Genomic DNA, 26,034 nt, shown 5'->3' on the forward strand with positions numbered 1-26,034 from the left:
AATTTTAAAGGCCACTAATTAGCTATGCTGATTTAAAAAACACCAGGGAACTGCTGCAGCAAGCATGTGGCTCATTTAAGAATTTTCTCAGGAAAACGATGTTGGAGGGAGGTTGTTTGTTGGTTCCCAGCCACCCGGCTATCTTAGACCCAAAATAATTACACAGAAACTGTATTATTTAAATCACTGCTTGGCCCATTAGCTCTAGCTTCTTATTGGTTAACTCTTATATTAATTTAACCCATTTCTATTAATCGGTATATCGCCACGTGGCTGTGGCTTACCAGGTAAAGTTCTCAGTGTCTGTCTCCAGCGGCTCCCTGGCTTCTCTCTGACTCTGCCCTTCTTCCTTCCAGCATTCAGTTTAGTTTCCCCACCTAGCTCTGTTCTGCCCTATCAACAGGCCAAGGCATTTATTCATTTTATTCATTAACCAGTAAAAGCAGCACATAGACAGAAAAACCTCCTATACCAAAACAGTTTGAGAAATCAGTGCTCAAGAGAGAGTCTAGTTAAATGCAGGCTCAGAAAGCTAGAGATCTGCCATGATGTAATCGCCTTGATTTAGTGCTGACTACTGCTTCCTACCACTTCAACTTGTCTGGACTTTAGCGCATGTGTATGAAGTTCTGAGGGAAACATGCCTGGAGCACGTTAAACACTCCACCTCTGAGCCAGGTGTCCCCTTTGTTACTGTGTTCAGCAAACTAATAACCTAGTAGGTTAGTGAAATCTTCTAGTTTTAGTACACTTGGTCTCCCCCACCACTACACCAATGTTGCCTGCATTACAGAAGCTGAGGTGCGAGAGACTGGCGAATTGCCAAGGGTGAGCGTGAATTACTGTATACTGGGGGTGCGTATATGATGTGTATAGAGCAAGAAGCAGAGGTGTTTCTCAGTTAGATTTTGCATAAAACATGCAAAATTTAAGCCCAAGAATAGCCTTGTGTCTGTGAGTATTAGGGTGTATATGTGAGGCATTGGGAAGCAGGGAAGCAGGATGAGCGTCAGCAATTTATTACAGGAGGTCTCAGAAAATGTGGTGAGGAACGTCTTAAAGGGTGTGCTGGCAAGTCCTGATGGTCCCGGCCATTTCTACCATGAGTGACCTGGCCAGGCAACCTTTGTTGTATCCACAGTAATTGTGTTATGTCATATATCCTCTCATATTTTTGACAAGGACATTTATGTGACTGAAAAATAAAATTCTACCAATGTAAATACTTTTTATCATGACAGAACATTAATATTTCAGGGCTCTATATACCCAACTATGCATGCCTAAACAGAGTTTTTATTTCTGTCCTAAGCTTTCCTATTTGTGAAGGAGAATTTACACTAAAATTTCCTTATTTATGATAATTTATATCCCAATTTTATTAGATTTTTTTGTCTCAGGGTATTCATGCAGTTATAGCTATAGACATTTAAATACATATGATCTAGTTATTCTTTTGCTGTATGCTTGTTTTATTGTATGCTTCCTTTTGGAAACAGTTGATCTTTCAATCAAGAAATAATTTTGTAGGCTGCCAAGTCACGTTTGAATTATTACCTACAAGTGAGATGTGCACACTTGTAATCCCTGCTCAAGAGGCATGAGCAGGAGGCTGTAGCCCCACAGCCCTCCCCCAGCTGTGTTGCAAGGCACTGCACAAACACAAGTGACCATATAGCTATCTTTTATAAATAGAAAGGAGTCTGCAACCATCAGTACTGCTCATAGTTTTCTGGAGAATTTAAACATGTGACTAAAACCTTTGAGCAGCAAATTAGAAATCACTGCATCTGCACTGCAAGTGCCCTGCAGCCAGAAAGTGTGTCCCTGCCTGCTGCACACTCATGCTCTGCCATCGAGAGCTGAGGTCTGTGTCAGGGTTTCCTCACGCTTGGGCTTCACGGTGATCTTGTTGTCTACCTAAAACACTCAAGAGTATAAGTAGGGCAGTTTGAGGCTTCTTTCCCCTCAGTGCCTTCATCTTGAAGATCAGATCTTAAAAGCATCTGTGTCCGCTGTTGCTGAGCTCTTGGTGCCGTGAACTCAAGTGGGCTATAGCCCACGGGGATTGTCTTAGACTCATCCCCCTTCATTCATCTGACACAGGGCACGTCTTCTCTGCTGTGTTTTTATTCTAAGAAAAATAAATGCTGGTTATGGTTATGGCTCATTAAAAAGACAGGTTTTAAAGAAACCCACTATATGTTTAAGAGGGAGTGAATTGGGCTGAGTGTGTTTCACCATTTTTCACATTTTTACATTAATTGCAAGTTTAAATGAAAACGACTTTTCATGATCCATAATGACTTAGAACCTTTACCTTGATTGTAATTTATGTTTTAAAATCCACTCTTCTCAGTGATATTGGGATTGGTCAGTCTCAGGATGACAGCATCGTGGGCCTGAGGCAGACCAAACACATCCCAGCTGCCCTGCCTGTCAGTGGAACGCTGTCTTCAAGCAACCCTGACTTGCTGCAGTCACACCACCGGATTCTGGACTTTAGCACGACTCCAGGTGAGCCCCAGAGACGTGCAGCTTTCTCGGTGACCTGCCTTTCAACTGTGGTAGTGGCACAGTATGCATGTTTGGTTTGGCATGGATGGTGTCGTTCACCCAGAGTCAGAATGAAGCTCAGACTCCGAACACTAGGACCAGTCCATCGGAAAATCTTTTTCGGTGTGGCTAAACCTGTTTTGTATGTGATAAAATGAATAGCATACTATGCATTTATTATTAAATTATATCAAGTAAATAAATTAGGAGGTGTGTTTATGTAAGCTTAATGGGCTTTTCCTTATAATAAATGCTAACTTTAGCTGTACATTTTTCTTTGATGCTCACCTGGCATCTTGTGTATGTGCTCCCTGTTTGTATTTGTCTGTTAGCCATGCAGCTGTCTGTCGGGGAAGACGCATTTTGCAGTTAGCATGTCACAACTCTGTCCAGGAGGGGTAAGGTTTGTTACCTGGATTGTGTTGCTGTCTGCTAATACCGTGTGCCTTTTCCTGCCCCAGACTTGCCAGACCAGGTGCTCAGAGTTTTCAAGGCTGACCAGCAAAGCCGGTACATCATGATCAGTAAGGACACCACGGCCAAGGAAGTGGTCATCCAGGCCATCCGCGAGTTTGCCGTCACGGCCACCCCAGACCAGTATTCTCTGTGTGAGGTCTCTGTCACGCCAGAGGGGGTTATCAAGCAACGGCGCCTCCCAGACCAGCTCTCCAAGCTTGCCGACAGGATACAGCTGAGCGGAAGGTACAGTCTCTCGTGGCACTCTTTACTCTCTGAGCCTACATCCAGGGCGAAAGACCACACATTTGCTGTTGTTGCTTTGTTTTTACAGTGGTAAAACTTGAACCCAAGGCTTGCCAAGCACTCTCCCACTCAAGGGAAATTAGTAAGATGAATAGCTTGGTTTTTTGTTTCTTTTTTTTCTCTCTAGTTTTCTATGCGATGTCATTGTTCTTGAGTCTTTCATGGAATGGGTCTAAACCATGACGTTCAGACCTCCTGTTTTCTACCTGTGACGGTCACTTCCTTGCCCTTTGTCACTTTTATTTCCAGCCCCAACACTGATAAATACTTTTTTGGCGGTCAGAGGTCAGGCATCCTCTGCATGTAGATCTGCAGTTGTGCAAATCTCCCCTGAGTTTCAGCTTCATGGTTCCCATTATTCAGGCTGTCAGGGTAACCACAGTGGAGAACACTAACCTGTACACGTCAAGTAATGAAGTATTAAAAGACGAATTAGGAGCCTTACTGTGCTTGTTCTATGTCTTTGTTTATAGTTTTACTTGGAGAAGGTGTTTGCCTGCCGAAACCAGGGCAAGTAAAGCCACAAAGCAGACTGTTTTCAGTGAGTTCCTTAAAAGGTCCATATTGACCAGCCACGAGGCTTCAGGTGCCTACTTTCTATCGTGACAAGTTGGGGTGATGCCTCCCACTTCCCTGGATGAGTTTCATGAAAATCTAAATATTTGAAAATTAAAATCTTGGAGCAAGAGAGATGACTCAGCAGTCAGGAGCACCTGCTGGTCTTGCAGAGGAGCTGGGTTCTGTTTCTAACACCCACATGATGGCTCACAACCATTCAGTCCCAGGAGAGCCTAGGCCTTCTAACTTCTGAGGGCCCTAAGTACATGTGTGGTACATACATGCAGGCAAAACACTCAGACATGTAAAAGAAATCTTAAAAAACTTAAAAATCTGATTTCAGGTCACAGAGGAAAATAAATTGCAATAGGTCACCCCCTCCCAATTTTGGGGGGTCACATGTGCCACGGCATGTGTGTGGAGGTCAGAAGACAATTTTGTGGGTCCCCAGGTTTGCATGACAAGTCCCTCTGTCATTTAACCATCTTGCCAGCTCAGCTACTAAGTTTCCTATTCATTAAATGAAAAAATAAACTTGGATTGAGCTGGTATGGACCTAGGAATTGTCAGATTCCCGCATCTCTGGGAAACTGACTTAAGCCCTTGAGCCAATGTTTATATCTAGTCTGGAAAATAGCTGTCTTCTGTCACCTTTGGCAAACAAGCTAAAAGTATTTCGATGGCAGGAAGAACAAACAGAACTACAGGACCCACACAGAGGAAGTCCCCATGGTTTGTCCAGAGCCCCTTACCTGCTGAGTAGGTGGCCGTCACCAGGTGGTGCTGTGAGCTGGTGACAGTGACCTGGTGGCTGGAGTGGCATCTACACTGCCCAGACTGGATGAAAAGAACTCTTCTCTTAACTCTTCCCCACCCGTCGCCCCAGGAACTAGCAGTGTTCCCGGAAGGAGAACCACAGACTCCAGACTCATCCTGGCGTCTAAGGGGTTTCTGTTTCTTTCAGGTACTATCTGAAAAACAACATGGAAACGGAAACACTCTGCTCGGACGAGGACGCCCAGGAGCTGTTGCGGGAGAGCCACATCTCTCTCCTTCAGCTCAGCACCGTGGAGGTCGCCACGCAGCTCTCCATGAGGAACTTTGAGCTCTTCCGCAACATTGAGCCTACTGAATACATAGATGATTTATTTAAACTCAAGTCAAAAACCAGCTGTGCCAACCTGAAGAAATTTGAGGAAGTCATTAACCAGGAAACATTTTGGGTGGCTTCCGAAATCCTGCGCGAGACGAACCAGCTGAAGAGAATGAAGATCATCAAGCATTTCATCAAAATCGCCCTGCACTGTAGGGAATGCAAGAATTTTAACTCCATGTTTGCGATCATCAGGTAAGAGTGTCTGTTCTCGGTACAGTTGATTCTGCAGGTTTTTTTTTTTTTTAAATCTGTCTTGGAGCACCATGTAATTACAGAAATAGTAGCAGTCTATAATTCATAATTGATACTATGTGTGTATTGCTGGTATGTAACATAAGGCCTCATATGCACTAGGTTATAATTGATTCACTAAGCAGCTCTTTCTTTCTGATTCTAAATCTTTTCTTTCCCTCCAGAGCTGGGGCGGGGGGAGGGGGGGAGTGTCTGTCCCTGTAAGTAACCCAAACTGGCATGGAACCCATGATCCTGTTTCCAAAGTACTGGGATTATAGGTGTGTGCCGCTATGCCGCCTCTATTTCTTATGCCTTACTTTAAACTCTCTTGGTGGCTAGGGAGATGGCTCTGGGCCAAGTGTGCAAGCTTACAGACCTGAGTTCAGATCCCCAGCACCCACACAGAAGCCAAGCACAGCATGCTTTTCACCCCAGTTCTGGGAGGCCGAGATGGTAGATCTTGTGGGCTTGCTAGCCAGTCAGTCTAGGGGAAGTGGTGCCCTCGGAATACAGTGGGAAAAATTAAGATGGAGAGAGGTGGGGAAAGACACCAGATAGTGACTTCTGCTCTCCATATGTAGGCATATATACTCCCCATACAACACACGTGCACATCAAATCAACGTTTAAAACGTGTCTAAAAATGTCTCATGATATGGAGACAAGGTCTGTATGTACCATTTATTTGTGTATTGATTTATTCAACCTTCTTTACTCTGACTTCTGACAGATCATTTGAATTTCTCTGAACACCACTCACTTTCTATGTAAAATAACAATACTCCCCCCAAAATATCAAGAGGATTAGGTAATATAATAATATCTAAGGGATTCCATCCCAGCATGTTCCAGATTAACTTTCTTCCCTTTTAAAAGTGCTTGCCGTGGGACAGGAAAGATGCAAATGGATAGTTTCCTGGATGCTAAAAATGATTATTAATCATTTTATCTGTCTGGAGTCTTCATACTTGTGGCCTAGTGTAATTTTTGTGGTGGAATATTTACCCAACCTTTTTTTTAATCAAATACTTGTTATGAACCAAATTCTGCTCTATATATGTGTGAGGCTGTTGCAGAAGGGATTGTCGTGTCAAACTCTGAGGTTTGAATCTTACAACTTGACTCAGACATCTTTAGTAATCCAAATAGGACCCATTGCAGTCAAAGTATTTTTTCCAATGAGAAATAGGTTTGTCTTCTTCCGTTTTATAAAAATCCATGTTTTAGGATTCAACTAAGTCTCAGTATCTTCTACATCCTACCAGTCATGGAATTACTTTCCCTACAAAAGTTGTCATACTTGAAAAAGTTGTGGTTGGTTGGCAGAGGTTAGGTGAATATGGTAGATAAAGGTGAGTGTTGTAGTCCAGTCTGTTCAGCTTTTGAAGCGGTGGGCCTTGTGTGGTTGGGAAGAAGAATTTGTGTCATGGAGAAAAGTTGGGCCCCTTTCTGTTGACCAGTGCTGACTGAAGGAACTGCAGATCTGATTGGTGCATCTCATGGCTGCGCACGTTTTTCAGTTGTGATTATTTAAACAGGCTTCAAAAAGCTACAGGGAGACAGACCAGCGGGGGACCCCCGGACAGTGACCATAACCTTATTTCTTACAAGTTTAGTTTGAGAAGTGCTTTGGAGTTTTGTCCAGACGCTGAGCTGGTCATTGCTAATCATCAAATACAATCCTTATCACATGCCACAACCTAATGAAGATGTAGTTCATTGTTATTGAAGAGAATAAGAGAATTCGGCAGTTCCTTTTGATTTCCAGTAGGCTCACGAGCCACCCGTCTATTGAGCTTTTCCAAACCTTTCCAGTTTGCTTCAAATGCCGCATGACTATTGAATAGCCCACCCTGAGTTCTCTGGCGAGGTCTTGTGTTGTTGTAAGGTCAGCCATGGTGACTGTTCTCAGTTGGTCACAACCGCTTCTGATGTCCTGTCACTGTGCCTCATCTCCACGGTCCTTGCTTCCTTTATGAAATATGTTGAGCCCCCATGGCACTGTCTGTTTGTTAGAAACTCCTGAGCAAAATTTGTTATTGTTAGAAGTTTTCTCCAATGCTTTATAACCCATTTTGAACCCAAATAAGGAAACTGCTCAGTTTTATTTATTTATTTATTTTTTGGTGTAACATTTTTATAGTACAAAAGAAATATAAAATAAGTAGCAACTTATAAGTCATTAACAAAAAAGTAAAGCAATAAATATGCATTAAAGTGATACATAACGGGTCAGCAAGATGGCTCTGGGTGACACCTGCTATCAAACCTGACATTCTAAGTTCAATCCCTAGGACCCACATGGTGGAAAGAGAGGATCATTCCTTACAAATTGTCCCCTGTCCTCCACATGGTTCTATGACATAATAAATAAATAATCAGTGATTCTCAGCCTTCTTAATGCTTCAGTTCCTCATGTTGTGGTGACTAACCTTAAAATTATTGCTACTTCATAACTAATTTTCCTACTGTTATGAAGCATAATATAAATATCTGGTATGCAGGATATCTGATATTCGACTCCCTTTAGGCTTGTGACCCACAGATTGAAAACTAATGAAATAAATAAATGTCTTAAAAATAAAATTGTATATAACATAACCACATTTATTAAGAATGCATTCTAATATCAAATGTCAGCAATACAAAAACCACAATTATTTTAACACAAAATATCCCCAAATTAACAGTACTTATCTTTTATTGGTTTTATTAGTGTGCTATTCAGCTGTCTGTTATTGTAACAAAATACCTGAGATAATCATTTTCTAAAGAAGAAAGGTTTACTTTGGCTAGTTGTATTGAAGGCTTATGCCCACAGTTCCTTGGCTCTATTGTGCCTGGGCTTGTGGTAAGGCAGTAGTATATCACAGAAGGAGCATTTGGTGGAACAGAGCTGTTTGTAGCTGGAACATAAAATTAAGGAAGAGATGGGAGAGGGGTGACCTTACCCCAGTTCCATAGGAGGACCTCCCACCTCCCCACCCCTGTTTTGGAGCCAGGGTCTTGCTTTGCAGATCAGTCCATCTCAAATGTGTGACCCTCCAACCTCCCCAAAGCTAGGATTACAGGCATTGCCCCCATTCCCACCTTAGCTTCCCTTCACAACCTCCCAGTACTGAATGCACTGGGGGCGCCCCCTGGAGGCCAGTTCTGATCCATGCTATTGCAGAGGGTGAATAGTTCAAGAGAGCATAGAGAAGAGCCAGCCAGCTGGCTGTGATGGTGAACCTTTAATCCCCGCATTTCAGGAGGCAGAGTCCGGCAGATCACTGAGTCTGGGACCAACATGGTCAGTAGAGCAACCTGGTCAGTAGAGCCAGCCAGGGCTCCAAGCAAGAACCTGCCTCTATAGAGGACAAACAAAACAGAAGGGCCTGCCAGTAAAGAAGTGCCAGCTGCCAGGCTTGGTCATCTAAGTCGAACCCCGGGACCCACATGTTAGAAGGGGATACCTAACTTCTGCAAGTTATCCCCTCACCTTCACAGCTGTCTGGGGACCTCCCTGCCCCCCGCCACACACACAAGGCAAATGAATGAATGGCTATAGAAATGTCATGAGAGCATAAAGGGAAGAAGTATAAAGGCAAATGGTTTGGCTCTGAGCCTGCTTTTAGCTGCCCCTCACCACCCAGGCAGGATGGGCATCTTCTTAGGGATTCTGTGAATTTCCATGCATGTGACGTTCACACATTTAAGTGTTTCATTCCATGTCTTCCTTTGTTCCTGAGGGGATGATTTACTCATATCTCCATTCTCTTCTCTTCCCCGCTTAGTGGCCTAAACCTGGCACCAGTGGCAAGACTACGGACGACCTGGGAAAAGCTTCCCAATAAGTATGAAAAGCTGTTCCAGGACCTCCAGGACCTGTTTGATCCTTCCAGAAACATGGCGAAGTACCGCAACGTCCTGAGCGGCCAGAACCTACAGCCTCCGGTCATCCCCCTGTTCCCTGTCATCAAGAAGGACCTCACGTTCCTCCACGAGGGTGAGCGCAGGTGGGCCCGCTCTGTCCTGGTGGGAGCCCAGGATGAGCACCGTGTGACTTCTCGTTCCTCCTCTGTTAATCTCAGGAAATGACTCGAAAGTGGACGGACTGGTCAACTTTGAGAAGCTGAGGATGATTGCCAAAGAAATCCGTCACGTCGGCCGAATGGCCTCGGTCAACATGGACCCTGCCCTTATGTTCCGGACTCGGTATGTGTGTCGTAGGCCATGGCTCTTGTAAGGTTGGGACTGTTAGAGGAGTGAGCATGCCCACAGCAGGGAAATCTGAATGCTTAAATTCAGGAGTTACATTAGGATGTACTGAGGGAATCACCCTCAAGGTTCAGTTTATGATGTCTCTCATTTGCATCCAGGGCACGCATGCTGGAAATGCAAAGAGCTTGTCCTTGGGACAGTTTTAACTGAATGTTAGGTGCAAGTATTTACTTTTTATTTTTCACAACACTGTGTTGTGAAATTTACAACCAGCCGTCAGCATAAGACTAGAACAGAATTGCCGTAATGTCTATACAACCTGTTTATCTGTCGGTAGGAAGCGGTGGTTAATTCAGTGGAGGGACTGAGCAGAATGCAGGCAGCAGCCTCCGAAGCCAGAGGGACGTTTGTAGTGGGTGTGTGTGAGGCGACTCTGAAGTTAATGTCTGTGGGCTTCTAGAACTGCTTGTCCAGAAATCTGGTCCTTTCCTTCTGAGCTTGTGATCTTTCTGTCTCCTTCCACACCCGTGCTTCAATCTCCGTGGCTCTCACTTGCAGGAAGAAGAAGTGGCGGAGTCTGGGGTAAGTGGCAGAGCATTTGCACACTCGCTTCTTGCTCAGCCTGTTGCCTTGTTTTCTTACCTGCTCTGTTTTCTGACGCTTTGCTATTTTTTTTTTCTCCTAACCCTCTTGCTCTATCAGAATTTCAGATGCAAAATGACTTCAGATTTAATCTGTTGGGGCTTTGCTGAAGTCATGTCCACAGGAGCTGTGAAATGATTGACAATTATTCTGGAGAAATGGAGACTAGACATATTTCTTGGCTGTCAGAAAGATTATATTTTAATATCATTTACATGTTTTGAAATAAAAAAAGCCAAAGAAGTGGGGAAAGAAAGCATGCTTGTAGAAGGAAGAATTCGTGCAACTCAAACAACTGCACAGATCCAGAAGTCAGTGTGGCGGTGCCAGGCGCCCCACACCCTAAAACCAAACCTTCCACAGCTCAACTAACTGCTGTTTTCATTCTATACAAATCAGCCCCCTTTAAAAGTAATTCTTAACAATTCACGTACTAAATATAGTTTCCATCCATATGTTTACGTTTGCATGACCGTTGTATTAACAGATTTACTGGTTTAAAAACTCCCATTCAACCCACAGAGTGAGAACGCAATTGTGAACAGGGTAGTTGAGCTTCATTAAGTTCATATAAAATAACTCCCATTAGGAGAAGCAAATTGAATTTTGAAATTGTCTCTAGAATCACTCAGTGTCCTTGCACAAGCTTTTATGTGCGGTTATGTTTGCTGGCGTCTGTGAGAGAACGGGGTTTGAATGCTCTGTGAGATGAAAAGTAGAGTTTACTGGTAGGAGCAGAACTATGCCAAACACATCTGTGTGTATGTGTTATGTGTAATTCCTTTTTAACCAACCTTAATGTAATCTCTGTTGTTCCACATTGCCCCGTAGAGTTTACTCACTAGAAAGGGGCATGTGACCTTTCAAGCGTAGTCTTTACTCAAGTCTGGTAGACCAGCCCATAACGAGCTCCAGAGAGTTACATTCTTGGTTTTCATCTTCCAGGTCTCTGAGTCAGGGCAGTGCGAATGCCACGGTGCTGGATGTCGCTCAGACAGGCGGTCATAAGAAGCGGGTACGCCGGAGTTCCTTCCTCAACGCCAAGAAGCTGTATGAAGATGCCCAGATGGCTCGCAAAGTGAAGCAGTACCTGTCGAACCTGGAGCTGGAGATGGATGAGGAGAGCCTTCAGACGCTGTCCCTGCAGTGTGAGCCAGCCACCAGCACATGTGAGTGCCTCTCCAAATCAGCTCGGGCTGTGCCATGGTGTGAGCGGAAGGCGGCTTCCAACCAAGAGGCACACGGTAGTCCTGGGGCGCACCGTCCTTGTGCTTTACTGGGTCTTCGTGTTCAGTTAAGTTAGTGCAGCAGGGGACACTGGGCTCAAACCTCCTTCCTTTGGTTTTATCTGGCACAGCCAACCACATAAGCAAGGGACATGGAGGTGATTGTAGCCCCAGGTGGCGTGTGTTTTTTTCTCACTGAGGGACTCCCAGAGCGATGGACAGCCTGGTTAGGGGTCATCAGGTCAGAGGAGTGGACTGGGTGTGCTGGCTCCTGGGTCTCCCTCAGCTCAGACAGCATCCAGCACCTGCCCACTAAAGCAGTAATCCTGCTACACAGCACACCACATCTTAGCCGGATGTGTAGGTGTCCGGCCTTGAAATAACTAGCCGGGCGGTGAGCCAGGTGTGGTCACACGTCTGCAGTTCCAGCTTCTAGGGAGGCGAAGGTTGGAGAGTCACGTGAGCCTGGACAACACAGTGACACATTACTGTTAAAATGAAAACGTGGCCAGTCTTTACACAGGGCACCTTCCATTGTGACTGTTCCTATATGATAGGATTTAAGCATTTTTCATTTAGGACACTTTGGGAACGTTTAATGGGCAAACTTGAATTATAACTTCTTGACAGTTGAAATGTGAGGTAGATACCTTAGGGGGATCACATGATTCAGTCTACCCAGGGCATGGGGTTGGAGATGTGAAATGTGAGGTCGATACCTTAGGGGGATCACATGATTCAGTCTACCCAGGGCATGGGGTTGGAGATGCGGCTTAGCAGCTAACAGCACTCAACTCACAGTCCTTGCAGAGGACCCTCATTCAATTCCCAGAATACACGGTGGCTCATAACCATCGAAAACTCCGGTTTCAGCGGGGGAGGGGCCCCATGCCCTTTCCTGGCCTCTGCAGGTTCTAGCACATACTCAGTGCACATCTGTGCCCACGACACTCTATAAGTTCCATGTGACATGGCTAAGAGCTTGCTTAGATGAGCAGCTTGAGTTTCCTAGCGACTGGTCTCTGAGTGTCTGGTGTCGGTAAGCTCTGCCTGTGAGGCTTCCAAAGCACCTAGTGCTTCTGTAAACCACCTCCCACCACACAGTGCTAAGCAGCATTGGCTGCTGTTTGCTCAAAGATAATGCTCTATCCTAGGAAGATTTGATACTAAGTCGATTGTAGTTAATAGCATTATCTCCAATAGGGCAAAGTTCTGGATGCCATTTTAAAACAATTCTTAGTTTTTTTATTTTGATTTTTTATCATGTATTTTCTAACGTTTGTTTGCTTGTTTATAAAGTGTACATGGTTGGCACCACACATATTGTGTTGGACCTGTAGAGGTTAGAGGACAGCTTGTGGGAGCTGGTTCTCTCCTTCCATGTGGGTTCCAGGGTCAAGTTCTGGTGGACAGGCTTGGCAGCAGCATCCTCTGCCTGCAGAGCCATCTTGCCAGCCCATGTGCTTGTGTTTTAGACACCCAACCTGCACTGAACCGTCCTCATTGTGTTTACTTTTATTTGGTGCTGACAGTACAATCCTCTTCGCGATCGCTCGTTCAGAAGGCGTACCGCCTTGTTCTGCTACTGCTCTCTCTTTCAGTAGCCGGGGTTTCCCCTCCCTCTCTGACCTTGCTGAGGTGGTGGGGGTGGGTGGGGGCCCATGCCATTGCTCTCCTGCACTCTGTGGCCCTGACCTTGTCTCCACGTGATCCTGACACCTGTACCCTCTTTTCACCCTAACAATGACCAGTGCCCAAGAATCCTGCAGACAAAAAGCCTGTCAAGTCTGAGACCTCCCCTGTGGCTCCACGTGCAGGACCCCAGCAGAAAGTGCAGCCTCAGCAGCCGCTGCCACAGCCACAGCCACCACACAAAGCCAGCCAGGGTCTGCAGGTGCCCGCTGTGTCCCTCTACCCTTCACGAAAGAAGGTGCCGGTGAAGGATCTGCCACCTTTCGGTAAGTTTCTGAACTCATGCTTCTCGGGTGATATTTGCTGACGTGTTTCTCAGGTTGGGAAATAATGTTTGTCTTGGATAACTTGGCCTAACACGTTTTATTTCTCTGTGACTGTCTTCTAATATGGTAAGCAGTCGTAAACAATTTCATTTTTTCTTAGCATCTGTTAGTTGTACAAATAATGGGTTTCACTATGACACTTGCCATAAATATAATACACTGTGATCACAGTGACCTCTGTCACTCTCTCCTGTTCTAAGTTAGCCTCTCCCAGCAGCCCCCATTCTGCTGTCATGTCTTCGTCTTCCCCTGTCCTCCGCTAGACTCTACATGGTTGTATTTCTGCATGTTTCCCTTACCGTGATATCTAGTAGCCACCCATTTTTTCTACAAACGACATCATTTCATTCTTTCGTATGGCCCACAACGTGTGTGTCCGTAGCTTATCCGTGTGTTGATAGGTGCCTGTGCTGGGCCCATCCCTCTGCTGTTGTGAAGAGTGCAGTGGAAACCACGCGAGCGCAGGTGGAATAGGTGGGTTGCAGGCTGGTGCTTGTTTAGTTTCCAGAGCCCTTCCATGCTGACCTCACAGAGGCTGCCCGGATGGTCCACCTGGGCGTGCAAGGGTTCTCCAAGCCCGCCACTAGCCCTTGTTTTCTTGATGTGGTTCTTCTGACTAGGCTGAGATGGAGTCTCGGTGTTAGCTTTCATATGCATCTCCTTAATGGCTAGGGATTGGGAAGGGTTCCATGTATTTACTGACCCTTTGCGTTTCCTCTTTGAAGAACTGTCTCTTCAATTTATTCGTCTTTTTTATGGAATCTTTGGAGTGTTCAATGTTCTCTCTATATTGTGAATATTAATCCCTGTAGATGGTCTTCCATTCTGTAGGAGCATTTGGAATTACTGTCAGGTCATCTGCCATTGGCATGACGTAACAGCTTACAGGTGACAAAGGAGACTTTGCACCCTTGCTGACTTAAGCTTTGATGGGTCCAGGAGTTGTCTCATTCACATACGTTATTTAAACAAATGTGGCCGTGCGACCTATAATCTACCGAAGTTTAGGCAAAATATCTTGACGTTCAGTTATTAGTCTGAAGTGATTGTTTATTCTTTTTCCTATTTTTGTGGTGCTAGGGACCAAACCAAGGCACATGCCAGACATGAAGGTGGATTGCTGATCACTAATCTGTGACTTAGGAGGCAGAGGCTACAGCTTACTACCTGAGTAGTCAGGAAATCTGGCATCTTCTTCCCACGAGCAGTGCCCTGCTCTCTGGTTCTCTGTGTGAACGCACAGTGGAATAACTCTCCAGACAACTGTCCTGGCTTCTGAGTGAGAGTAGAGCAGGCCTTAAAGCTGGCGCATGAGCTTGGAATTGGAAACCCGTTCCCACTTCACGAGTTCACGCGGGGCACCGTATCCCACCTGCATTCTCCTCCTGATCAGTGAGCATTTCATGTGCCGAGTGTGTGTGTGGGGAACAGGAATCTTTACCTGACTTGCTTTCCCTTTCAAACTTGTGTTCATCTTATGACAAACAATTTGAATCATACATTTTTTCTATTACCTGTGTTCTGAATCTACATGTATTCCCGAACCTCCCACTGTGTGAGTCTGTCTCCTCTTCTATGTTGCATATGGAAGACTGTCTTTCTTCTTTTTATCTAGAAATCCCCCATTAGCTATATTTAACGTGAGGTAGGCGTTCCTGAATATAAAGCTGTCTCCCATTTTCTCAAAGAGAATGTCTCTCAAAATATCTTCAAGGTTCATTTGAATTTATGAGCCTTATAATGTGGGTGAAATGTCATCTGTCATCCTAAGATATTAAGTTTAATGTATCTAAAGTCACATTATAAAAAAAAATACTAATTTAAAGATAAAAGGGATTTTCTTCCCCAGCCTTTTTCATGAAATAGTTTCATTGTAAACACTTGCAGCAGCTGGTCCCTTAAAAGGCAACACCTGTGGCATGTGGTCATCCGTGCCTGTAATCCCAGCATTTAGCAGGACTGTAAGTTTGCCACCTGTCTGGGCTGCATGAGTTTAAAGTCAGCTGGGGATGCTTAGTGAAACCATTTCAAAAGTAAACAGACCGTCAGCGGAAGCCCTTAGAGGCAGCAAACATGGCTGCTAAGGTGTAGCAATTTATCTGCAGCCCCTGAGAGCTAAGGGAAGTCTTTGCAGTGTAGGGGGGGGCACCCGTCCTGGAAATGGTTTCATATCAAGACTACCCATTCGTAGGCCAGGGAAAAGGCTCAGGGCATTAAGGTTCTTTCCGCCAAACCTAATAACCTGAGTTCCAATCCCTGGGACCCACACTGTAGGAACAGGGGACAACTTCAAGCTGTGCACTGACCACCATCCGTGTGCCGCTCTCACAGGCCCAATAGTGGGAGATGGCTGGGACGGTAAAGCAAGTCTCACATGATGGAGGAGGTGAGCGACGCCTGCAGGTTGTCCTCTGGTCTCCACATGTGTGCCATGGTACACACGCGCACACACACACACACACACACACACACGCATGCGCGCACACACACACACACGAAATAAAAGAAAATGTAAAAAGCCAGGTGTGCTTGTATAGAGACACAAACACACATATACCTGAGTAAATAGTCTGTTTGGTTTTGGGTTTTTTTTGTTTGTTTTTGAGTCAGGGTCTCACTACGTGGGCTAGGCTAGTTTCAGACTTCAAGAGAACCATCTGCGACTACCCGCTAAAAGGATGAGCCACCATACTCAGCTTAATAAAGTGTTTTAAGAGAAAAAAAAAACTACCCATTTATTTAGTGGATCTATTTATGCATACACTGTATGTTAGAACCTGCTACATTTAATCAGAACTGCTTTAAGAATGATTTAAAAAAAAAAAAAACGTAGAATTTTACTAAAACAGCATCAAGGGGGGTTGTTGATGGACTCAGTTTGTAGAATGCCTGCCCAGCGCGTATGAGTTCCTGGGTTCGATTCTCACGACTACATTAAACCAGGAGTATGGTTGCTATTGCCAGTAATCCTAGAACTCAGGAAGTGGAGGCAAGAGATCAGAAGTTCTAGGCCATCCTTGGCTACGTAGAGAGTTCCAAGCCAGCCTGAGATATATGAGCCCCTGTTAAAAAACTAAAAAAGAAATAAATAAAATAAACAGAACAGCCCCAAACCACTAATAGAAGGTACATTAAATTCTGTTGGCTCCTTTTTAATGGCCTGTCAAGTCTGTAGCCACTAAAACCAGCCCTTGCTTAAAGTAGTTTCAGACCATCAGGACTTTGCAGAAATGTCTTCTCCTTCAAAGGCGGCCTCAGAATATTGAATCAGGGAAGCATTTTAACGTGACTTTCTTCGCTGCCCTGTCATGAGCCTCCGTGTCACTGCTGGCTCCGTTCCCCCTCGGAAACCTCTCCTGGGCTTCTGACGTGCACCACAGAAACCAGGCTGCCTCCTGCCTTCTCCTCTCTTTATTTGATCAAATATTAATGACGCGGCGCTCTTTAGAGCTCTTTTATTGACTTCCCTTGGTTAGTTCCTGTTAACTCTTGACCCTTTACTTCGCCCCACCCCCACCAATTCCTTCTTCCTCAGAGATGACATTTCCAAAATACCAAAATGTCTTGTTCTTAATCCACACTTGAGGGCCATCTGGAATTGAAATGGGGAGTGCTGCCTTCATTCTTAATTCAAATGTTGTCCAGTTGCCTGCACCACCACCATACACACTGATACGTAACAAATTGAACAAATATACTGCCTGGGGTTCAGAATCCAAGCAACATCAAAAGCAGTCTGTTGCGAGTACTTTTCACGGATGCTCATCGAGAAACTAAGCCATGCATGCCCCCTGCCTTGCTCTGTATGCCAGAAGGGCACATAGAACATTTAGATCATAAATAGATTGAAACTGGTACAAAGAAAGCTTTTAATATTTAATATTTCCCTTCAGCATTTTTTACTCTTCGTCTTCTTGTTTGTTTGTTTGTTTGTTTGAAGCTAGAGTAGAAGCTAGGGCCTGTGCCTGCTGGGCGAGCTGCCCTGCAACTGAGCCATTCCCTCAGCCCCCTTCAGTCTCTAAAACGGGTACCTGAATGATTTCCTTCTTTTCTGTAGGCATAAACTCTCCACAAGCTTTAAAGAAAATCCTGTCCTTGTCTGAGGAAGGGAGTTTGGAGCGTCATCGGAGGCAAGCAGAGGACACCATATCAAATGCGTCTTCTCAGCTGTCGTCACCCCCCACCTCGCCTCAGAGCTCCCCCAGAAAAGGTAGGGCTCAGTGACTCCTGTCCCTGCTCAAGCCCCAGCTGATTCCAGAGACGCACACCGGAGAAGTTTGGGTTTGGTGTGTAAATAATCCGATGTGATGTGACGGTGGATTTTCCCCATCCATTTATAAATTTGGAAGAATGCTGGCATTTTTAAATTTATGGCCCCTCTTCACCTGCTGGCAAAGACGGGTGCTAAAAAAAAGAGGAAACTCAGATTACCCATTTCCTGCTCTAGCCAAACCCAAGAGATCAGAGATTAGAGTCTGGGATCCACATGCTAGAAGAAATGCGTGTTTGTCTTTCTGAACTTGGGTTACATCGCTGAGTGTAATATTTTCTAATTTCATCCTTTTGTCATCATTTTATTATTTATTTTTTATGGCGGGATAAACATCCACGTGTATACGCACCACATTTTCATTGCCCGTCCCTCTGCTGGACATCTAGACTTTTGCATTTCCTTGGCATTTGTACAGAACCACAGTGAACATGCACACGCCAGTATCTGGTAGGTTGTGGACTCTTGGGTCAATGCCAGGAGAAGTGTAGCCTGGCCATTTGATAATTCTATTTTTAAGTGTTTGTTTGTTTTTGGGGAACCTCGACCCTGATTTCCGTGGTGGCTACACTAGTTTACCTTCCACGAGTGGTGAGGAAGGACTCCCTAGCATTGCTGCCATTTATTTTCTTCCTCCCTCCTCTTCTCCCTCCTGCCACCTTCCTTCCTTCCTTCTTTCTTATCTCTTCCCTCCCTTTCTCCTTCCTTCTTCTCTCTCTCCCTCCCTCCCTCCTTCTTTCCTCCCTGTTCCTCTTTCCTTTTTTCTTCCTTCCTCCTTCCTCCCTCTCTCCCTCCCTTCCATCCTTCTTCCCTCCTCCATCTCCCTTCCTTTTTCCTCCCTTTTTCCTTCCTTTCTTCCTTCTTCCTCCCTTCCTTCCTCTTTCCTCCTTCCTCCTCCCTTCTTCCCTCTCTTCCTTCTTTTATTTATTTTTGTTGTTGTTGTTGTTGTTGGTTTTCTGTGTTGGATTTTTTGAGACAGGCTTTCTTTGTGTAGCCCTGGATGTCTTGGAACTTGCTGAGTCAGGCTGACCTCAAACTCAGAGACTGCCCACCTCTGCCTTCCAAGTGCTGGAATTAAAGGCATACACCACCACCACTGACTGTCATTTTTAATGACATTCTGAAAGTGGTGAGCTAGAATCACAAAGCAGTTATTTTCCTGATGGCTAAGAATGCTGAATTTTTGCTGGCCAGTTGGTGGTGTTTCTTTTGAGAATGGTGTGTGTTTGTTTTGTTTTTCCCATTTGGCCCATTTACTGGTAGGCATTTTGGTTTGGTTTGGGGTGTTTAATTTTTCCAGATTTAACCAGATATTAACCCTTGTCTGAAATAGAATTGGCCAAGGTTTTGTTCTACTCTGTAGGCTGTGTTCAGTCAGTTGATAGTTTTTATTGTTGTGAAGAAGTTCCTAATTTCACGTAATGTCACTTGTCAGTCCATTCCTGGGGCTGTTTGTGATGCTGTTTGAATACTAGTCAGAACTGGATTATTTTCTCAAGCGATTTAAACGTTTTATGTAGCACGATTAATAAAAACCCAGAGAAAGAAATTGGGATTCAACCTGAAGGTCAGAAAAGCAAAACAGCCAGCCACTGACTCTTACCTCCCTCTCAGGCTAAAATGGCGATCCTGCCTCCAGGAATCTCAGAGTGAGACCGAGAGTGGGAGCCGTCTCCTCCCGTTTAGGGCTGGGATTAAAGGCGTGCTCCGTCTGGTTTCTATGGCAACTAGTGTGGCTACAGCCGGGCAGTGGTGGTGCATATCTTTAATCCCATCACTCGGGAGGCAGAGACAGGTGGATCTCTGTGAGTTTGAGGCCAGCCTGGTCTACAGTGCAAGTTCCAAGAAGGCTCCAGTGCTACAAAGAAACCCTGTCTTGAAAAAACAATATACATACATACATACATACATACATACATACATACATACATACATATATTTAAAGGGTGTTTATTACCACTGCCTGGTCTGTAAGGCTGACCAATGGCGCTGTTTTACTCTCTGATCTTCAGGCAAGCTTTATTTATTAGAATACAATTGAAATGCCACTACAGTTTTACGTACTAAGTGAAAGTCTTTGATGTACTTTGGGTAGACTATCATTCCAGTGCCTTAAGTTTTCACTGTAGAAGTCTTTCATCTCTTCTGTTATGTCTGTTTGTAGCTTGTTTCATTGTCTCTTGATGCTATTATTATTAGGAACATTGTTCCTAATTTTTATACTTAGAAATAGATAGCATTTACTTTTGTAACATTTTAAAACTTTTGGGGGGGATATTTTGTGGTTTTTGATTAAAATCTTATTTTGAGCACTGTCTGGCCCATTAGCTGCTGACCATGTAGAGCAGTCTGGTCTCAGATTTGCAGCAATTATCCTGCCTCTGCCTCCTGAGTTCTGGATTAACGCAAACATTTTTTTTAAAAAAAAAAAATTTCTAATTCATTGTAAGTGTAGGGAGAATTAATTTTATATTAAAATTTGTTCTAATTGAATTGAAAATTATGCAACAGCAATATAGAAGTGGCCAGCCTGGTCTACAGATCAAGCTCCAGGACAGCCAGGGCTACACAGGGAAACCCTGTCTTGAAAAACAAACAACAAAAGAAAGTAGTACACCCACTGACAGTTTGAGGATTGGGTTCGTACTTCTAGGAGTAGTAGGGTTTGGTTGTGGGGGTTTGGGAGGGCCACTCTTGTTTTTGTCTTGTTTTATGCTGCTAAGATTGGAACTGGTGCCTCAGGCATGCGAGACAAAAATGTTTTTCTCTCTGAGCTGTGTTTTCTGGCTTTACTAACAATATGTATGGGTTGTAGCTAAGGAAGCAAGAATAGTCAAGGCATGCCATAGTTTCTTCATCTTTACCTAGGACGAATAACGGTAGATAGCTTCCCCTGACCATTGAATAGGCAATTTTTACTTTATTAGAGTAAAATTTTAATCTCTTAGTCACCTGGTAATTATAAGTTTTTGAGTAAACTCTTACCTCATTCTCAACATTTAATTTTTGCTAGTTTTGTGGACCAGTTTTAGAAGCCTAAAATGTTTAATTACTGAATTTGCATTTCTCATTCAGGTTATATGTTGGCTCCCAGTGGTACCGTGGATAATTTTTCAGATTCTGGGCACAGTGAAATTTCTTCACGATCCAGTATTGTCAGCAATTCTTCTTTTGACTCGGTGCCAGTCTCTCTGCATGATGAACGGCGTCAGAGGCATTCTGTCAGCATCGTGGAGACCAACCTGGGTGTGGGCAGGATGGAGCGGAGGACCCTGATCGAGCCTGATCAATACAGCTTAGGGTAAGCGTCTGATCCTTGCGTTCTTTTGTTTCTCTTTCCATGGGTCTGTCATTGAGTGTCATGCTATTTTTGTTACGCAGACTGCTATTGTAGTTGGCTTTCCCCTCTGGCGGCCCACTGGGGCTCTGTGCTGGAGCAAGACTGTACCAGTAGGACCCACCCCAGTCTCTGTCTGTGCCGCCTTCCCTAGGGAACCACAGTGTATTCAGCCATCCAGAGCCTTGTAAGGAAAGTGCTCCTTTTTTTGTAGCAAGTTGTTGGTCTCTTTCCTGAAGCATTAAAACCTCAGAGTAAGAAATTGGGGTTCAACCTGAAGACCCAAAAAACAAAGCAGCCAGCCACTGGCTCATCACATGATCCAGCCTCCAAGAGTCTCAGAATGAGACTGAGACTGAGAGCTGTCTCCTCCCGTTTTATAATCCTCTCTAGGGCTGGGATTAAAGGAGTGCACTGCCCAGTTTCTGTGGCAACTAGTGTGGCTACTGGGATTAAAGGTGTGTGTCACTACCGCCTGGTCTGTAAGGCTGACCATTGGGGCTGTTTTACTCTCAGATCTTCAGGCAGGCTTTATTTATTAAAATACAATTGCAATGCTACTACACTTCCCTGTGTTTGCTTTGTGAAAAGATGAATGCGTGATATGATAAACTAGCCACTCTGATCCCCTGCAGGAGTACTTCCCTCCTCTTTCTCGGATGGAAGAAAGCCACTTTTCTAGGGAAAAGAAACTTTATAGACAGAGTGGTTTATGCCTGTTCCCCTAGCACTTAGACTGAGGTAGGAGGTTAATGAGTTCAAGGCCCTCCCAGGCTACAAACCAAGAGCCTGTCTCAAAGCAGCAAAAGAGTTCATCAGTAAAGGGTTATTTAAGCATCTCACATCTTCCCTTCCTTTGTTTCGATGGCAGGTCGTATGCTCCGGTGTCTGAAAGCCGAGGGCTGTATGCCGCGGCCACTGTCATCTCTTCTCCCAGCACAGAGGAGCTTTCCCATGACCAAGGAGACCGCGCTTCCCTCGATGCTGCTGACAGCGGTCGTGGGAGCTGGACCTCATGTTCAAGTGGTTCCCATGACAACATCCAGACGATCCAGCACCAGAGGAGCTGGGAAACCTTGCCTTTTGGGCACACTCACTTTGACTATTCAGGGGATGCTGCAGGCATGTGGGCCTCCGGGAGCCATATGGACCAAATCATGTTTTCCGATCATAGCACAAAATATAGTAGACAAAATCAAAACAGAGAGAGTCTCGAACAAGCTCAATCCCGGGCAAGCTGGGCATCTTCCACGGGCTACTGGGGAGAAGACTCAGAAGGTGACACGGGCACTATCAAGCGAAGGGGCGGCAAGGATGTCTCCATCGAGGCGGAAAGCAGCAGCATGGTGCCTGTGACCACAGAAGAAGCCAAACCTGTCCCCATGCCTGCCCACATAGCTGTGACGCCGACTACGCCGAAGGGGCTTATCGGTACGTACGGAAACGGACTGCTGGGGCGCACCTGGGTCGTGGTGGAAGTCGGCTTCCCCTCAGATTGTCCGTCACCACGCCCGGTTCCAGGCCGGCAATATGGTCAGCACTGTGAAATGACGGGGGCTTAAGAGCCAAGTTTGTGGTCGGAGACGCGCACTGCAGCAGTCAGTAGCGCTTAGCCCGCGGGATCAGTGGGTTGTGATCCCACCAGGACGTTACTAGAATAGGTGCCCGTGTTCTTCACAGAGGAGCCATTCCCTCTCATTGAAACGCAGAAAAAACGGTTCACCGTTCTCCCGCCCCCTTGAATTGCATCGATATCCTTTGTATATTGATTTTTTAATTGTTTTTTTGCTATGCAGACACATTGTTTTTCTACTAAACAAATTCTTTGTACCTGGTAGGACAGGGGTAAAGAACTCAGAGATGGGTAAAGCACAGGAGGGAGTCAGGCAGAGCTAGGAGCCCATCTTGACACCGCAGACACTCGGCCGGCCTGTTCCTCTCTGAAACGAGCTTCATAATTTTATCTTTTTAAAAAAATGATTTATTTTCATTTTACACGCATTCATGTGCACGCATCTATGTCTGTGTGAGACTGTCAGATCCCCTGAAGCTAGAGTTGTACAGATACTTGTGAGCTGCCATGTAGGTGCTGGGAATTCAACCCAGGTCCTCTGGGAGAGCAGCCAGTGGTCTTAACCACTGAGCCCTCTCTCCACCCCCAGCCATGCTCCCTTAATACGGTTAGCGTGAGAATGTCTTGGCCAAGGACAGTGCCAATGTGTTAGGAGCCCCTAAAAGATGCCGGTGCCCTTTCTGGTGTAAAGAGAGGTGTGTCTCCTCAGTCGCAGGCTTATGTTCTCTGTAACTTGAATGATGAATGTCTGTCTGAGAGAACGCAGGGTAGATTGTGAGGTGCAGGGAGAAACCATCACTTCTGCTGATGAGGGAACAGCTACGTGACCACCTGAAAAGTGATGCAGGGATGTCAGACTTAGCACCCCGCAGCGGAGAGTGAGGCGGCGGCAGCTCAGAGTTCTTAGGGTGTTTACTTTGAACCATTTTCTGTTAACAAACTAATTCTCAGAATTTTTACTGCTGAAGAGGAAAGTGATTTCTAGTTCCTGAAAAAGTCGTATACAGTTTTACAAATCTCATGTTGCAGGCCACAGAGACGAATGGTTTTTTTCCTTCAGGAAATCGTGGACTTTAAGAAAAGCAGCTGCCTTTAGGGTCTGCAGGGCTTTTAAAGTTGGCATCCTGTGTCATTTTTCTAATCTTATTTTAAATTATTGTTTTTCAAAGAGGAAACCCAGAGAATTGGAGGGATGTGAACCTGATTCTCCATTTGATAATATTGGGAAATGCCTAAGAAACCTACACTGTTACCCCCCTCCCGGTACAGAAAGGAGAGAGGGGATTTTTACCCCTCACTGGTGTGTCCCAGGCATGTCCCTGATGATGTGACCCAGGAATGTCCCTTTTTCCTCTTGTAACTTGTTTGGGGAGGTTAGTTTTTAGTTGAACTCCCCTGTTTAGGCTTTGCTTAGCGATTATACCACTAGGCAGAAGTGACCTGGTGAGTATTAGCTGAGGACAGCCTGATGCCCTGGTTTGTCCAAAGGGTGCGTGTATCAGCACCTTGTGTGAAGCAAAAGGCCTTGGACCTGACACCATGCCTTCTCTCTGCAGCTCGGAAGGAGGGCAGGTATCGGGAACCACCGCCCACACCTCCAGGCTACGTGGGCATCCCCATAGCCGATTTCCCTGAAGGGCCTTGCCACCCGGCCCGGAAGCCACCGGACTACAACGTGGCCCTGCAGCGGTCCCGGATGGTGGCACGGCCCACGGAGGCCCCGGCTCCAGTGCAGACGCCTCCTGCAGCCAGCAGGCCGGGAAGCAAGCCACAGTGGCACAAGCCCAGCGATGCAGACCCGCGCCTCGCACCCTTCCAACCGCAGGGCTTCGCTGGCGCTGAGGAGGACGGTAAGTTCCCCATGCCCACCGCAGCTCCTGGGGTGACCTACTGCCATTTCCAGGTCCCACTTACTTGGGAGGGCCAGAGCAGTGGCTCCAGGATCTTTAACTGGTTGCTGTGGAGGATTTCACAACCCCCCACCCCCCCCCACCCCGCCCCTTTGGCAAGAGAAAGAACCTTTCTTTAAACGGTTTAAGAAGTGCCAGCAATTACAGAGGGGTCGCTTGTGAGGAAGCGTGCATGTGACTTGAATTTTAGTCATTTTCTGTGCTAGGGTTAGAGACCAGGATCTACAGGGTGCTAGGCAAGTCATACCTTAGACACAGCCTAGCCTGAATTTCCAAGACTTCAGTAAAACTGAAGTTTTTTTGTGGCTCTATTTTAAGGATAAGAGTGAAAACCTCTGCTTGTTACTCATTTTAGAAATTTGGAGAAGCATCCTGACCTGTTGAAATGCAGCTGGTTAACGTTTTCAGTGGAAGCTTTGCAGTTGGACACTTAATGGGCAGAAAGTGGCTTAGAAATGAAGGGCTAGGAAAAGCTATGCTCTATTCCTCTCTGGATGTTCCTGTTAACACTGGGTTGAGGGCAAGGAGGAGATCCTGTCCTTTGCTTTATAAGTATTTAGTGTAGTATGTTTTATTATACAACCATTATAACAAAGTCTAAAACATAATCATGAGAATTAAAATCTTTTATAGACTAATGAATGTTAATATTTTGTCTATCAAATTTTTTAAAGATTTTTTAAAAGTTTTTGCTCTGTGTGTGTGTGTGTGTGTGTGTGTGTGTGTGTGTGTGTGTGTGTGTGTGTGTGCACTATATATGTGCCTATTGCCTGTGGAGACCAGAAGAGGATATTTGATCCCCTGGAACTGTTACAGAAGGTTGTGACCTGCCGTGTGTGTGCTGGGAAGCAAACCCCAGTCCTCAGGAAGAGGGCTCCTACTTCTAGACTTCTTAATGTATAACTGTGTTGTTAAAAACAAGGAGCTCGGGCCTGGAGAGATAGTTCAGTAGCTAAGAACTCTGGTTGCTCTACCAGAAGACCAGAGTTCGGTTCCTAACACCCTGTGGGTGGCTTCCAATAGCCCGGAACTCCAGCTGCCAAGAGACCAACACACTCTGGTGGCCTCTGTGGGCAACTGCACTCTTATATTCTCTCTCTCTCTCTCTCTCTCTCTCTCTCTCTCTCTCTCTCTCTCTCTCTCTCTCCCTCTCTCGCTCTCTCTCTCTCTCTCTCAAAATTAAAATTAGAGGAAGGCTTGGAGAGACGGCTATGTGTTTAAACATGTATACTGCTCTTGCGGTGAAGTCCAGTTTCTGGTGCCCAGGTAGAAACTCACATCTGCCTAAAACTCTTCTCCCAGGGGATCTGATCATCTCTTCTGACTTCCACACACAGAAACGGGCATACGTATGGTTAAAAGTCGGTCTTAGAAAAATACCTGTTATTTTAGAAATTCAGTTATTAGTAACTGCCCAACCAGTAAGTGTACAATGTATTTAATTGTATTGATTTATTGTTATCTCACTTTGGTTTCTTTTGCTGGTAGACATTCTGACCAGAAGCCATTGGGGAGGGAAGGGTTTCTTTCTTTCCAGTCCATTATTCCGGGAAGTTGGACCTGAAACTGAAGGAGAGACCGTGGGGAGA

The 26,034-nt window shown here is 45.3% G+C and overlaps 1 protein-coding gene across 3 annotated transcripts in view; it reads left to right on the plus strand.

Annotated features, from left to right (window-relative positions):
• Rapgef2 (Rap guanine nucleotide exchange factor 2) overlaps window positions 1-26,034 on the plus strand; it is a 213,081-nt gene that overhangs the window by 184,118 nt on the left and 2,929 nt on the right. For 2 of the 3 annotated variants that reach the window (XM_038347929.1, XM_038347930.1), the window contains 12 exons: window positions 2,360-2,517; window positions 3,018-3,258; window positions 4,841-5,224; window positions 9,043-9,254; window positions 9,340-9,463; window positions 10,028-10,051; window positions 11,057-11,280; window positions 13,089-13,295; window positions 17,413-17,565; window positions 20,701-20,926; window positions 21,834-22,393; window positions 24,092-24,385. In XM_038347929.1, the coding sequence (XP_038203857.1) occupies window positions 2,360-2,517; window positions 3,018-3,258; window positions 4,841-5,224; window positions 9,043-9,254; window positions 9,340-9,463; window positions 10,028-10,051; window positions 11,057-11,280; window positions 13,089-13,295; window positions 17,413-17,565; window positions 20,701-20,926; window positions 21,834-22,393; window positions 24,092-24,385 (2,807 nt within the window). The remainder of the gene's footprint in view (window positions 1-2,359; window positions 2,518-3,017; window positions 3,259-4,840; window positions 5,225-9,042; window positions 9,255-9,339; window positions 9,464-10,027; window positions 10,052-11,056; window positions 11,281-13,088; window positions 13,296-17,412; window positions 17,566-20,700; window positions 20,927-21,833; window positions 22,394-24,091; window positions 24,386-26,034) is intronic. The other variant, XM_038347931.1, reaches the window with a different exon arrangement.

This window comes from Arvicola amphibius, chromosome 11 (genome assembly GCF_903992535.2).
Source record: "Arvicola amphibius chromosome 11, mArvAmp1.2, whole genome shotgun sequence".
Taxonomy (NCBI): domain Eukaryota; kingdom Metazoa; phylum Chordata; class Mammalia; order Rodentia; family Cricetidae; genus Arvicola; species Arvicola amphibius.